Source organism: Talpa europaea (genome assembly GCF_964194135.1).
Source record: "Talpa europaea genome assembly, chromosome: 7".
Lineage (NCBI taxonomy): Eukaryota > Metazoa > Chordata > Mammalia > Eulipotyphla > Talpidae > Talpa > Talpa europaea.
This window is the reverse complement of record NC_140074.1, coordinates 25,532,404-25,546,836: the sequence shown is the minus strand read 5'-3', so window position 1 is coordinate 25,546,836 and position 14,433 is coordinate 25,532,404. Positions and strand designations below refer to the sequence as shown.

The following is a 14,433-nucleotide window of genomic DNA, read 5'->3' as shown; positions in this document are numbered from 1 at the left end:
TTTAGATAACTGTTTAGTTTAAATAAATGGGACTAACAGAGTTCCAAGACAGAAGTAAAGTGATGAAAAGTCCTACCTTGGTTCAATATAAACAACATTAAAAATAGGATTGTATTAATGATGCCAACCTTCCTGCATAAAGGAGATTGAATGAGCGTGTCATTAACTGATATCATTGTAAAGAAAATAGCAAAAAAAATAGTCTTAGTTTGTTTCCAGAATAAGATCATAAGACTAGAAAAGAGCAAGATCTGTTAGAATTGGAGCTTAAAGAATGCCTGGGGCAGGAACATGGTAGGATCAAGTGTCTAAATACAATGGTTATCTTTTAGGTGATGAAAGAGTTACTCAATCCTCAAAGTCAGAAGCAAAAGAAGAACCAGAGTCTCACCAGGTGGGAGATTCTGAAGGGAAGAGGGGGGTAAAAATGTTAAACTTCATGATTTCTATCTCCTGTACCCCAAGAACAGGAAGTGTTGCATTCTCAGAAAGGGAACAGAAAGAAAGAGGGGTGTGCTCAGTGCCAGGGAAAGAGATGAAGAGCTTGAAGGAGACAGAGCTCATGACTCATATGAGATAAAGTTGACTAGGAGAAAAACACTGCTTCTGAGTCCTTCAAGAAAAACTCACATGCCAGAAATAATAAAAATAGTACTTTTCTGTTACAGTTTATATTTCTAGAGCAATTTTGTTGTTTCCAAAATACACCAATGCAACAGAACAGCTATGGGTTCATAGTATCCATAACTAGTAGAAGGAAAAAAATTAGACCTCCTTATACTTCATCTTTTGACATCTTGTAGTGCCACAACAGGAAACTTCAGTCTTAGCTGGTATTAATTGGTTGCCATGAGTGCAAAGGCAAATAGAGATGAGTGAAAAAAAACCCATAGGCAATGCAGGCTCCAAGTGTCATAATGGAGAACAGCATGGGTCAAGCAAACACATCACTGAGGAATTCAGTAGAAGAAATGATGAAAGATTGATCAACTGCTTAAATTGTACTGACCACATCTTGGATTTATTAAATACCTCTGCTGCTTGGAATAGTGATAACTGCTAAACTCATACACTGGTACACACACACACACACACACACACACACACACACTTCATTTCTGTTGATATCCGTATTTTTTGTTCTCTTAGTCAGGAGTAACTTTTACTGTAACTGCATTACAAAGACAAAAAGTCACTCCCAAGTCATACCTGTCCTAGCAGGCAAGCTACTTGTTCACTCCACCTATTCTACTTTTGCTATTTGAAAAGAACCTGGCAATGTGAGCATGCAGAACTGTGTAGGCAATTAAGGAATAAGATTGACCTTAGATTTAGAAAAACTTGCACTTAGGAATCATCCCAGTGACTAGATTTTTAAAAGCCAACATTCTTAGAGACCCTTCCTCAAAGTGATCTGATCACAGTTGTGCTTTCATTCATTAATTGCCACAGGAATCACCAGCCATCATCATGAAATCTTTTACGGGCATGCTGTAAATATTAAAAGAGCATGTTAAAATTACACCGTGGGCAGCAGCAGCTGATGCTGTTTTATGGATCCAATATTAGAGAGCATGCACAAGAATCACACTATAACTCCCATGATCACTATATCTTACAGTTCCCCTAAAGCGATGCCTGGGCCACAATTTTAACTCTTTAATCACAACAGGAAATCAGGCAAACCAATCATTTGCACTAAAGCAAATATACGTGAAACCAGGTATGTCGTTAATGCTTTAGATGCCCTTTTGTACATTCACCAGTCAATTTTCTACTGTAAAAATAAGAGGTGGCTTTCTTTGCAAGTTTCCCAGGGCAGGAAAGGACATTTCGCCTTTCTTATATTTAACACCACTGTGTGGGAGTGCATCCCAGGAGCTGTAGGCCCTGTCTGACTTCTCTTTGATATTTTGTCAAGCGGAATGGGCCTTCTGCCAATATGGAACATTGGTCTGTCCTGATTTGTGAAAACTACCCAAAGTTAACAAGAGACTCATTTGTGTTCCCTGTAAGTACTGCTTGCTCCCCAAAGATCTTCCTTAGCCCACCATAATGTCTGAAACTTCCACCTCCATTCTTGAGAGAGCAAACTAGCTTCAAAAGTTACCTGTTAAAATGCAAATGATTAGGAATATTTTGAAAATATTGTTAATGTTTTATGTGTGATTATGATATTATCTTTATCATATAGGAGAAAATCCTCAGTCTTAGGAGATACACACTGGAGGAATAAGGTAAAGTATCATGACATCTGCAATTTCCTCTCAAGTATTTGAACAATATAAAAATAATGTGATACACACACATCCATAAAATTTGAGACATAAAGCAAATATGGCAAAATATCATCAGTTGTTTAACTTTATGTACATCTGAAAATTTTCAAAGTGAAAAAGTAGAAAAATGCATATTCCTGAGCATACTCCAACCTAACAGAGAAAGAATTATTTGCGAGCACCCTAAGTCAGTTATAGGTATACTAGTATTTGTCAGACTGAGTTATAGTGCTCAATGCTAAAAGAAGAATAAGTGCAATAAGTATGTGTGATGAAATGAGTAACTTATTTAGGAAAGAAAAATCTACTCAAACACTCTATTTCCTCAGGGTGGGGAGTGGGGGACTTTTTTTTAATTGGGCAGGAGTAGTATACCTCGTAGATTACAATGGAATGAAATTTAAAGATTTTAAGAGCCCTCCAGTGTAGAACAGCAAGAGGATCAAGAAGGTCTGGGAGAGAACTGCACAACCTTTTCATCCAGAAGAAATCTGAGCAAGTGTTCAGAACACCCTAGATAAGATTTGTTCAGGTACTGCTACCTCTTCATTTTGCTTGGGAGCAAAATCATCTGTGGAGCTTTAATATTGTCAATGCAGATCTGTTGTTCTCAGTCCCTACATTTACCCATTGAAAGAACATTCATATATTTTAAAACTCATAGGTAATTCTAACATACAGTCATGGTTAAGAAGTAGTCACTTGGAAGATGTGGTACATATACTCCATGGAATATTACTCAGCATTCAAAAAAGATAAACACATGCAATTTGCAGAACATGGATGGCACTGGAAGGGATCATGCTCAGTGAAATAATCCAGAAAGAAAAAGAAAAATACCGGATGGTCTCACTCATAGCAGGAATCTAGAAAACTTAAATAAGGGACCAGGAAAATGAATAACTATAAGAAAGTGAAAATCAAAATCAACAAAAAACTATGAACCAGAGACACTTTTTTTTGGGGGGGGGGGCACGAGGGGAGGGATTGGGGTCAGAATGAGGGGGTTGCAATTGTATGGGGAATATAAAAATAAAATTTATTATTTAAAAAAATAAATAAATATACAAAAAAAAAAAAAGACGTAGTCACTTGGACCCAAACTCTTCAACCAGCTAAATTCTGTCTCAAGGGCAGGAAACTGACATAGTCACCTTGGTACCCCAGTGGGTCAGCACGGGACCTGACGCTTATTAGATTCTAATAGATGTTGATTGAGTGAACACACTAATGGGCTAGATAGATCAATAGATTTGAATTAGGAAGCCCAGGTGATTGTAGACAACTTGAATATCCTGAAATGAAGGTGAGATCATAAGGTGTTTGTGGGTGAGATCATAGATATAAAGGAGTATCAGTCCACCTGCTTTGCAATTTTCCTAAGAGTTATGCCAGGAGTCATAATCCCCTTTGCAGACAAGCAGCAGAATGGGACATACAGTCCCTTTTGTAATATCTGTTCATGTGGGAGCTCCTTCATTAAGAGAGTCACACACTGTCTTCCCAAGGTCCTGAAAAGTTCCAGGATATAATTTAAGGCCCTGCTAAAACCCATGGATCCCAGGCCCCTTGAAGGGACATCTCTCATTATCTTACCTAGGCTAGTGTTAGATGTGACATCTAACTATTTAAGTTTACTCCTACTTATTTTTTTAGTGAAATTGTATTGATTTACATTATTATATAAACTCCAGAGGTCCTTATTAGTATAGTGGTATCTCCACCTCTCACCTATTTTTTGCCTGCAGCTTGCACAGATGCAAATTTCCTTTTAGTAATAGAACTGTGACTTATTTTTAAAAAGTACTAACTGGAAATTCTTGTTCTTTGACTATTGGACTAAATAGGTGTGTTTCCCTTAGCTGGTAGACAAGAGGAAATTGATAATTCCCTTGAGAAGCATTAACCTAAGTGCCCACCCACAGGTGTGTCACTGGTGATGGATCCTTTTGAAGGATGGAAGGAGGAACAAAACAGTAAGAGGGAGGATGGCAATAAAATCAAAGTCTGAGCTCTCTTGTGGAAATGTGGGTGGATAAGAAGAACCTGGAAAACTAGTATTACAGGCTAGGTGATTCCCTTGCTCAGGGTGTTATTACTCACACAGTTCACCACCACGAGCTCTTGAATGGGAATATTAGACTTCACAAGGTAAAGGGGAACCACTGGTGTGTTTTAAAATTCATCCTCTGTTCCTAAAATGGAAACCTAACTTTCCTGAATGCCAGAGATTTGCATGTGATTTCCCAGGTCCCTTCCACCTCTTCTGGCCTCCATACTCCTTCTCTTTCCCAATTTATCATAACTGTTGTTAAGATTTTTGGATCATAGAAATTTTTTAGAATCTCATGAAAGTTTTGGACCTTCTTCCCTGGAGTATGTACGACTGTACCCACAGTAGTTGTACACATTTCAGGGACTAATGAGTCCCTCTGAAATGGCTGATGTAAACCCAAACCATCTTAATCTGCGCAAACACCTGTAAAAACTCCCCATCATCAACCAAGTCATTAAAACTAATTGACACTTAGCTCATTTTGTACACTATCTATCATTTCAAAAAAGGATCCCCAAATTCATTCAGTTAGCTTACCTGTATAAAGTATTTATCCCTTATGACACATTAAAATTACATATTAAATGTATATGTAAATTTATGGATATAACAAAACATAAATATTAAAATCTACAAATGTATAAATCATGCTTGTAATAATATGCTAAAATAATATAACATATAAAACACACACAAAAATACATTAGAAAGAGAAGCCTAACAAAGATGTATCATAATACATAGGACTTGCTGTGAAGAAGTTTACAATCTAAAAGGAAGATAAGATAGGTAAATAAATAATAACATAAGTAAGTAGTGATCATGGCATTGACAGGTAATCTTGCTACCCTACCTACCTGTTTCATTCTTTGATTATACTCAAAATTTTATTCAGCTCTTGAAAAGGGATAAGTGGAAGAGAATTTCTTTTTCCTTCTGTGGTCATCAGTGTGAAAACTGTGATTTGACCAATCATAGACCTAGCTGCCCCCCAGACATCTTAGTGAAATGACAAATCTCTTTATAACAATACATTCTGAGTGGTATTTTCTGATACTTGGCAGCATTCTCACTGATATAAGTGATGTAACAAGCATGGATAAAGATTTCCAGATATGAGACAAGGAATAGACTAACAGATGAATCAAATGTTTAACTCTGACTCTGTGTGAGTATGTGGGTATCTGTATGTTTATGTGTATATGCATTTATATGTAGATATGTACATCTGTATATAAAGATATATGCATATGCACGTGTATGCACATGTATACATAAATAACATGTATACATGTATAATTTTATATAAATATATACATATATATTTCTAGTCTTGCTATCTTGATACAATTTGGCATAGTTGGAAAAATCTGGGAATTTGTAGTCATTTAGCTTCTGCTACTTCCTGGCATTGATGCCTTGGAATGGTTATTTAATTCATACAAGCCTTGTCAAGGATGTGAAGAAAAAGGAACATTCTTACACTGCTGGTGGAGATGCAAACGGTACAACCACTACAGAAAGCTGTGTGGAGGACCCTCAAATTACTAAAAATAGATCTACCACATGACCCAGCAATTCCACTTCTAGGAATCTGCCCAAAGGACACAAAAACATTAACTGGAAAGGATACCCACACCCCTATGTTTATGGCAGCACTATTTACAATAGCTGAGATATGTAAGCCACATCAATGCCCAAAAACAAATGAATGGATCAAGAAGATGTGGAACAAACTCAGCAATCAAAAAAGATAAACCCATTTGCAGCAACATGGATGGAACTGGAAGGGATTATACTCAGTGAAATAAACAGAAGGAAAAAGAAAAATATTGGACAGTTTCACTTACAGGAGGAATATAGGGGAACAAAATAAGGGCTCAGGAAAAAAAATAACAATAATAATTAAATAAATAACAAAATGAGCAGGCTACTATAAATCAGAGACATTCTACAAGGGAGAGGGAGGTAGAGGAATCAAAACAGGGGAGAGAAGAACACAAGGAACTATGGTGATGGTTCACAGGTGATGTAGTGGTGAGAGATTTACAGGACTACACCAGAGGGGAGAAATCCAATACTGTCAAAAATGAACAATGATGTAAGAAAATTTAAAAATGAATAAAAAATAATAATTGGTATGAGCCTCAGCATCTTCATCTATAACATTATGCAGCAGTCCCTACTTCAGGTGTCATAAATATTAAAGTAGTGTGCATGAAGTACTTGGCACAGTGGGTGACACCTGGTATACCTTTAACTTATGATACCTCTTAGTATTATTTCTTTCATGCAGAAAAAATTATTATTGAGTACCTACTCTAAGCTTGACTCTGTCCTAGGCATTCATTAAAATGGTGAAGAAACCCTATATAGTGACACAAAAAAAGGTAGATATAATCTTAAACTGAGATGAGTGCTATGAAATGAAGGTATACAGAACCATGAAATCATGTAAGAGGTAAATCTGGGGCTTCCCTGGTGGCACAGCGGTTGAGCGCTGGGTTGCGAACCTGCCCGCAGCCTCTGCAGCGCTGGTTCAATCCCCGACCTCCTGGCGAGGGTCCCACATGGCGCGCAGACCTCTCCTGCTGTGCCCGCTGCTCCCCTCAGCAGTGTACTTTGTCACTCTGCCTGTTCTGCTCTCTGCTCTGCCTCTGGTGAATTCTCTCACCCTCCCATGCCTCTGACTGTACCCAGTTCTTGAATAATAAATAAATCTTTAAAAAAAATATGGACTTCCAAGGTGATCCATACTTGATTGTTAAAAAAAGAGGTGAATCTGGGCTTGTCTGGAGAGCGGTGGTTGAGCTTGGGGTTAGGAATGTGGTAGAGGGGTCAATGCTCCAACTTTAGGGAAGCAAATACTTTTAGTTACTTGTTCCAGGACTTTAAGTTTCTCCAGGTCAGAAGTTATATTCAGGCAATCACATATTCATTATCTATCTTCCTGTACCCAGCACAGTGACCAGGCTTGCCACAGATACTCATAAATATCTGTGACTGAATGAATTAACCTCTCTGACTCTTACTCTCCTTGTGAAAAAAAAAAAAAAAGGGAGTATAAAAGGTCTACTTCTAGGAATTGAGGACTACAAAGCACTTGAACTCAATTGCTAGAACTTATGTTATTACTATTATTATCGCTTTATAAATACCTACATTGTAAGCTCCAAGATGGTGGAATATGTCTTATTTAGCTTTCATTACCCCAGAGCTCTCAGCATAGGAAAAATGATTTGCTAAATTCAGATAATACAAGCCGTTATTAAATAGGGATTAAATCAACAGTTAAGGAGACTATGCACCTTGAAAAAAATAAATTACCAAGGGCCTCACTGGTGGCGCAAGGGGTTAAGATATAACCTATGAAGCTACCTGCAGCTGCTGCAGCCACGGATTCAATCCCCGGCCAGGGAGTTACCCACATGGCATAGCAGACCTCTCCTGACTTACCCACTGCTCCCCTCAGCAGTGTATTTCAGTCAGCCTGCCTGTTCTGTTCCCCACTCTGTCTCTGGTGAATCCTCTCACCCCCCGGGCCTCTGGCCTGTATCCCAGCTCTTGCATGCATAAATGAATAAATCTTAAAAAAATAAAAAATAAATTACCAAAATGATAGGGAATATAATTAAGTTTCTGCAATAGATATAAAATACATGAAAAGAAAAGTCCTACAAAATATTGTAAAACCAAATCAGGTTATGTGAAGAAAAAAAATAACTTAGAACAATTAATAGAGGATATCATGCATGTGCTTAAAAACTCAGCTTTAATATCACCCTTTGAGAGACTACTTAATCTTAGTAACTAACCTCTAGCACACTTCCCTATTTTAATTCCTTGCATAACACATATAATCAAATGATATTTTTCCTTTTAATTGATCAATAAGTGGATCAATTGATTTTGAAATTGCTTGTCTCTCTTAACTAAGCTCTGTAGGACCACAGATCTGAACTGACTTGTTTCCTTCCTATAGTCACAGCACTTAGAAATGTGACGAGCACATAACTGGTGAACAAATAAGAATCCACTGAATAAAGGGAAATATGCACAAAAATACTAGCATGTATTTTTTTATAAATGTGTGTATACCTTTGCAAGAATATGAAAGGGTATTGGAAGCATAAATAAGAATCTTGGGGAGGAGTTGTCAGGGGGTGGGAGGTAGCACTCAGCATGGTGGTTAAACTCAGCAAAAATCCTTATGTGAAATTATTTCTTAAAAAAAAAAGAAAAGAAGCACAGATGACAAAAAATGTTCCAATGATGAGAATTTGAGTGTTTGTTACTTTATACTTTACACTTTTCTTTGTTTTTTAAATTTCTCAAATTTTTAAACAAGGAGAAGTCTGAATAGAGAAGAGTAAATTAACCCTTTGTAGTTTTACAAAGTTAAAACTCTCTGAAGTGCCAATATCTATACTTTATCATCACAATAATTTTGAAATGATTATTACACAGGAGGAAAAAGAGGCCAAGGCTGATGGCAAACATGCTGTGACCCATTCAAGTCAGGCCAATGCTTGGCTGAGAACCTAACCTAGGAATGCTTTCTTTTTCAAGAGATAACGCCTTTGAATCTGAAGGAGAGACAAAAGGCAAAAATAATTAGCTTTGAGTTATTTGCAATAACTGATTCCAAATTGATGGACAGTGGATGAACAAATACTTTAAAACAATGCTCCAAATGACCTTAGGCAAGTTGCCTGAACTTTCCAGGACTTATTTTCCTCACCTATAAAATGGGTATTTATCCACCTTGTAGGATTTCTTGGTGAGAATTACACAATTTAGATATTTTCATATATACTGCATAATGTGTGTACAAGTCCAAGGACAATATCTGACTTTTAGTAGATATTTGAATCTAGTTTCCTCTCGGTAACTTAGGCTTCCACATATAATATATCAAACCATTGGAAATTACCAATTTTTGTTTGTAAACATGGTTCAATGAGGAAATTTCACAAGGTTCATTATTCTATGAATGTAAGCTCTATGAATGTAGCAACTGGCTCATCTTGAATTCACATGTGAGAGGAGGCATACCAGGAATTTGAATAAAACTGATTGGGGGCTTGGACTCAAGAGTCTATTTGCAAAGATAGATAAAAGGGATTTGCAAGTGTGTAAGAAGGGAAAGGATAGTCCAATTGGCAGAACTAGGTTTACATAATCAGGATGAGGCAATAGCAAACCAGACAGCTGCTCAATGGCTTTTGGCACCAAAGTATATTGACCAGCTGGGATATCATTAATGCTTAACAGTTTTATTCTTATGACCATATCTTGGCCAATTAAGTTGTCTTTGACCACCAAAGGGTATAATATATTCTGTTGTCAATGCCACATGCATATCTGTGTAACATATATTCTGTTACGTTGATGTGTTGTAGAATATACACTAAATATACATGCATTTGTTTGTTCAAAATACCAGGTTAAATGGTGTGATTAGAGAGAAATAGAATGAAAATATACATTGACATCTCTGAAAAAAATCATTATTCTGGGAAACACTATTTTTGTGTGTATGCTGAAGTAAAGGGATCCAAATAATTAACATTTTAAGATGAATTTTTAATGACTGATTATTTAAAAAGTAACATGGCTAGGAAATCCAGTTTTGCGTAAGCTCTACATACAAATAAATACAGAAGAAAGTGTTTTTTAAAAGACAGTGATCAGAAAACCTTAACGGAAAGTTGGTTACAAAATCAGAAGAAGCAGAGTTGTGACCATCTTAGAAACGCTTCTAGCTAGGAAATCACCAGGTAGTACCTTTAAATTCTGGGACAGACAAAACAAGTAAGTCAAACTATAAGACAACTGAATACCAAGACATTTCCCACCATGCTTTGCATGTTAAAATTTAATGCATTAAGATATTCAAATTATCTTCAGAACTTGCTATTGTGGCATTTTCAGAATAAAATTTGTAACACAGAGTTTTTAATATGGTAGCCCAAAAAAGTCAACCATACTCAGAACCCTTACTTGGTATTGAATCTGAAAGGCGCTCCTGTACGTAAAAGACTTCATCTGTAAATTGTTTCCATTTTAAATCATTTGAAGTTTATTTAATTTGATATTTACTAGAGTTCCTTGGTTACGTTCATTGGCATCTCTGGATTGAACCTGGTGCTGGTCATATGTTTTTCCTTCCTCCTAATATAGCTACTTATTTAACTGCCAATGGTTGTTCCTCTTCCGCCTATGTAAACCAATAAGAGTAAAATCAATGTGCTTTCTTCAAAGTCAGAGACCTGATATTAAGATTTTATAAGAGGAGTATCAAAAATAAGGAGGCAACCAAACAAGCACACCTTATATCTATGCCACAATTTAATTACCTGATAGAAGTCAAATAAATCACTGCCTGAGATGCAAAGGAATCCTTTCAAAAATAGCCCCCTGCCCTTTTCTCTTTTTTCTTGATGCTTTGTCAATCTATTAAAGAAGCCCATTTTTATAGTCTAGTTTATCTCATTACCTTCCTCAGTTGGAGAACTTTTACCAAAATGTGGAAACAATAAAACATGGCATAACAGTAACAGAAAGGACATTAATGATCATCTAGTTCAAGATTCTCCAGTTAGTGGCAACATCAAGAGTAGATCCCAAACACATCCTGATAACTAGATAAATACCATTTTTTCTAAATCATTCTAGTTTAATAGCTATTTTTGAAACCTCCTTTCCCTTAAAATATTATGTGCCCACTTAACATTCCCAGACAGAATAATCAGCAATTTCACTATTGTGGTTTGGCTTCACCAAAGTAATAGTTGGATAGCCTTTTAAGTTGAAAAACCTGGGATAAAAGGATCCTGGGCATGAAGTTCTGCTTGGGAGCCGGCCCGGAGGTGCCCATGCTTGTGCTCTGTCTTCACCTTGCACTGGCACTCCTCCACCATCATCACCACCTTGACCACGGAGGCAAGGTCAGTGCAGTTCAGTGACAAGTGCATCATGGTGAATTTGGCAGGTGAGCAGTGGGAGCAGAAGGTAGGGGGTTGCTGCACAGCTCCAGGAAAACTAGCAGACCCACATTTCCCAAAGCAAAGGTTGTTCTGTACAACTACTGTCTCACAGTCTTCATGGGTGATCATCTAAAAGGCAAACACATTATCAAATTATCTGCAGTTCTTTTTTAAAAATATTTATTTATTCATGCATATAAGAGCTGGGGTGCAGTCTAGAGGTGAGGGGGGAAGAATGAAAGGGTTCACCAGAGTCAGAGTGGGGAGCAGAACAGGCAGACTGACTGAAATACACTGCTGAGGGGAGCAGCGGGCAAGACAGGAGAGGTCTGTTGTACCATGTGGGTAGTTCCCTGGCCGGCCCAGGATCAAAATCATGTTGCAATGGCTGGTGATAGCTTGGTAGCATTGAGACTAATCCCTGAGCCACCAGAAAGGCCCTCTGCTGTCATTTCTTCAACACACATGATATAGAAGTCATAAACAATAAGACTGAGGATCATTTCAACTAAAATTCCAAGAACTTTCTAATTCTGGATACATTTTGTAATATGTCAGTAATGGTATCTGTAAGAGCAGAGAGCCATAAATTCCTTTTATTGAGTAAATTAACAAATTAGCCTTTAAGAAAACCCTAAGTTAATATGAGATATTGTACTCTGCCCTTCAAACTTTAAAAAAATTTTATCTAGTTGGATGTTACCAGCTGGAAGATCCTAACGGCTAGTTTCTTACGTAAGTAATTTGCCTTAACTTTCTTCTCTTCACCATATATTGTGCATAATAGATTCTCAATACATGTTTGTTCCATTGGTCATAGAATAGATCAGAACATCACAAGTTTAATCATACCCTATTTTGCTGGGTCTGTAGTACATTCAAAACTAAGACTTTACTTGGAACAAAGTTGCAACACACATGCTTACAAATCATCATACATTGCATCACCTGTGCCTCCTCCATAACCCCAAACTTAACTTTATGTGCCCTTCAAAATATGATTTAAACACCTTATTTTAGCCTAATTACCATTAGAATTCAAAATCAGAGTTTCAAAGGAAATTTGATTGCCCAATTCTCCAGGCAATTTTCTAATTGCACATGGACTAAAAAGCAGTCATTATTGTTTGATAATTGACTTATTGCTACATCCCCTTGCTTTGCAGGCAGAATACTTAACTGCCTTGCACAGACAATTACCTTATACCATTGCCTGCTTAATTGGGTAGCATTACTGGACTATAAAATTTTACTCTACACTGCATCGTTGCTTTGGGTTCAGTATCTTCATATTTAAGGACCTGATGCAATTTCTCAATTTGATTTAGCTTTTAGAATATAGGGGTTGCCCGAACAGACTGAAGAAAGTAGATGATAGAATACCCTTTTGTCTTAATAGTGTGGAATCAATCATGATAACCACAAACCAATCCATACCCTATGAATTAGGAGATAGTTCTTTCTAAGGGGAGGAAATGTAATGTCTCACCAAGATTATTTTTTCAAAGCTTATGAGAAAATAATTTAAACTAAATCATTTTTTTTTTGCTATGGTATCACTAGAAACGATAGGGCGACTTCTGTCTGACAACCTCAATATATTTCACAAGACTCTGAAGTGGTTAGGTGTGAAATACAGGGGATTAGACCATCATAAATGTATATGAGAAGGTGTGAGGAATAGCCCAGTGCATTCCAGCTTGTCTACAGAGAGCCTGCCTATCTAGCCACAGTAAAAATGTTATGCAGAAATAAAACTAGAGAGAATTTCTGGTGATTGCTCTAAATTCACAGGTTCTAACAGGATACAGCCTTAATTATCTCTCTGAATAGACCACTGCCATAAAAAAATAAAACCCTATAAAACAAACCCCTTTGCCATCAGAATGAATGATTACTTGCATTGATAGTACCATTTACCATTCACGCAGAATTTTTGGGACACCAAGAAGCAATGGAAAGTTTAGAAGGAAATGTAGGAAGCATCATCCTGTGCTAAATGGCCAAGGACCAAATCTGGGAGTTAGGGGAGACTCAAGCTCCTGGCAGCCTCTTCCCCCAACCCCTACCTGTCCCTACTCCAACCCTCTCCAGAAACCCTTCCCCCCTGAATAACTACCTGGCTGAAGGGTACTGTCCTACAGGTCTCTCGATGTACTTCATGGCTTTTGATGGGTAAGATGACTCCTTGAGAACCTGGACTCATTCTGAACATGAAGTGGTGCCAAAATTTCTTGGCTTCTTCCCTCAAAGGAGATTTCTCCATTTGCCTCCCATCCTTTGGCTGAGTGAGGGGCTGGGTCCTAGCAGGGATGTGCTGACTGGCCGACTCCCAAGGTAGGTAGAGTTCTCTCTCGGGCTTCTTCCAGAATCTTCCAAACCTGGACAGCATCTTCTCTCTCTGCCTCTGACCTTTCCCAACAGGACCTTCACCTAACAGGTGTGGCATTGCAACAAATAGATCTGGCTTCTCCTCAGCTTCCTCGTGGTTGCTTGTGGGGAGCTGTCTACGATTCCTTTCTAGAAGCACAAAGGAAACAGGACTCTGACTCTGGGAGCCATCCTTGTGCCACACAGCCTTCCCGAGAGGCAAAAGCACCAGCAGCATCAGTAAGAGGCGAGGCATGCTGTTGGGGCCGAAGCTTCTCAAGTTTCCTTCAGATTCACAGATGATAGGGCCCAAATAAGAGGCTCACTCACTGCAGGACTGTGAACAAGAGAGTCTATATATAGATACCTGCCTTGTGGAATGGGGAGGCAGGTGGTCAATAGCCAGGCAGAGTAAACACATTTATTGTTTGCTTGAATTATGTAGTGCTAATGGTGTCCTGCCTTCACTCCGGTTTTGTGTATTTTAGAAGACACCAGTGAAAGCCTAGGACCCAGGGGGTAATTAGCTGACACTTGATTGCTGAGATTTAAAGAACAGTATAAGCAAAAACAACACATTCTTTGCCCAGATTTCTCATCTGTTATTAGAAAGGACCAGTCAGCTGACATTGGCTGTGCTTCTTTTTGTAATGGGCTAGAATAGACAAGACATGTGAAATGTATCAGATAAAATGTAAAAGCATGTATTTAGCAAAAACCCAGCCTTTTGTGCCACACA

General features: G+C 37.8%; 1 protein-coding gene across 1 annotated transcript; it reads right to left on the bottom strand.

Annotated features, from left to right (window-relative positions):
* Positions 1-11,141: 11,141 nt before the first annotated feature.
* Positions 11,142-14,147, bottom strand: CER1 (cerberus 1, DAN family BMP antagonist; the record flags this gene model as incomplete). Its single annotated transcript, XM_084236956.1, has 2 exons — positions 13,444-14,147; positions 11,142-11,453 (listed from the first exon to the last, which is right to left on the bottom strand). The coding sequence occupies exons 1-2, from the start codon at positions 13,948-13,950 to the stop codon at positions 11,142-11,144; spliced, it is 819 nt and encodes a 272-aa protein (XP_084093082.1). The 5' UTR covers positions 13,951-14,147.
* Positions 14,148-14,433: the final 286 nt, after the last annotated feature.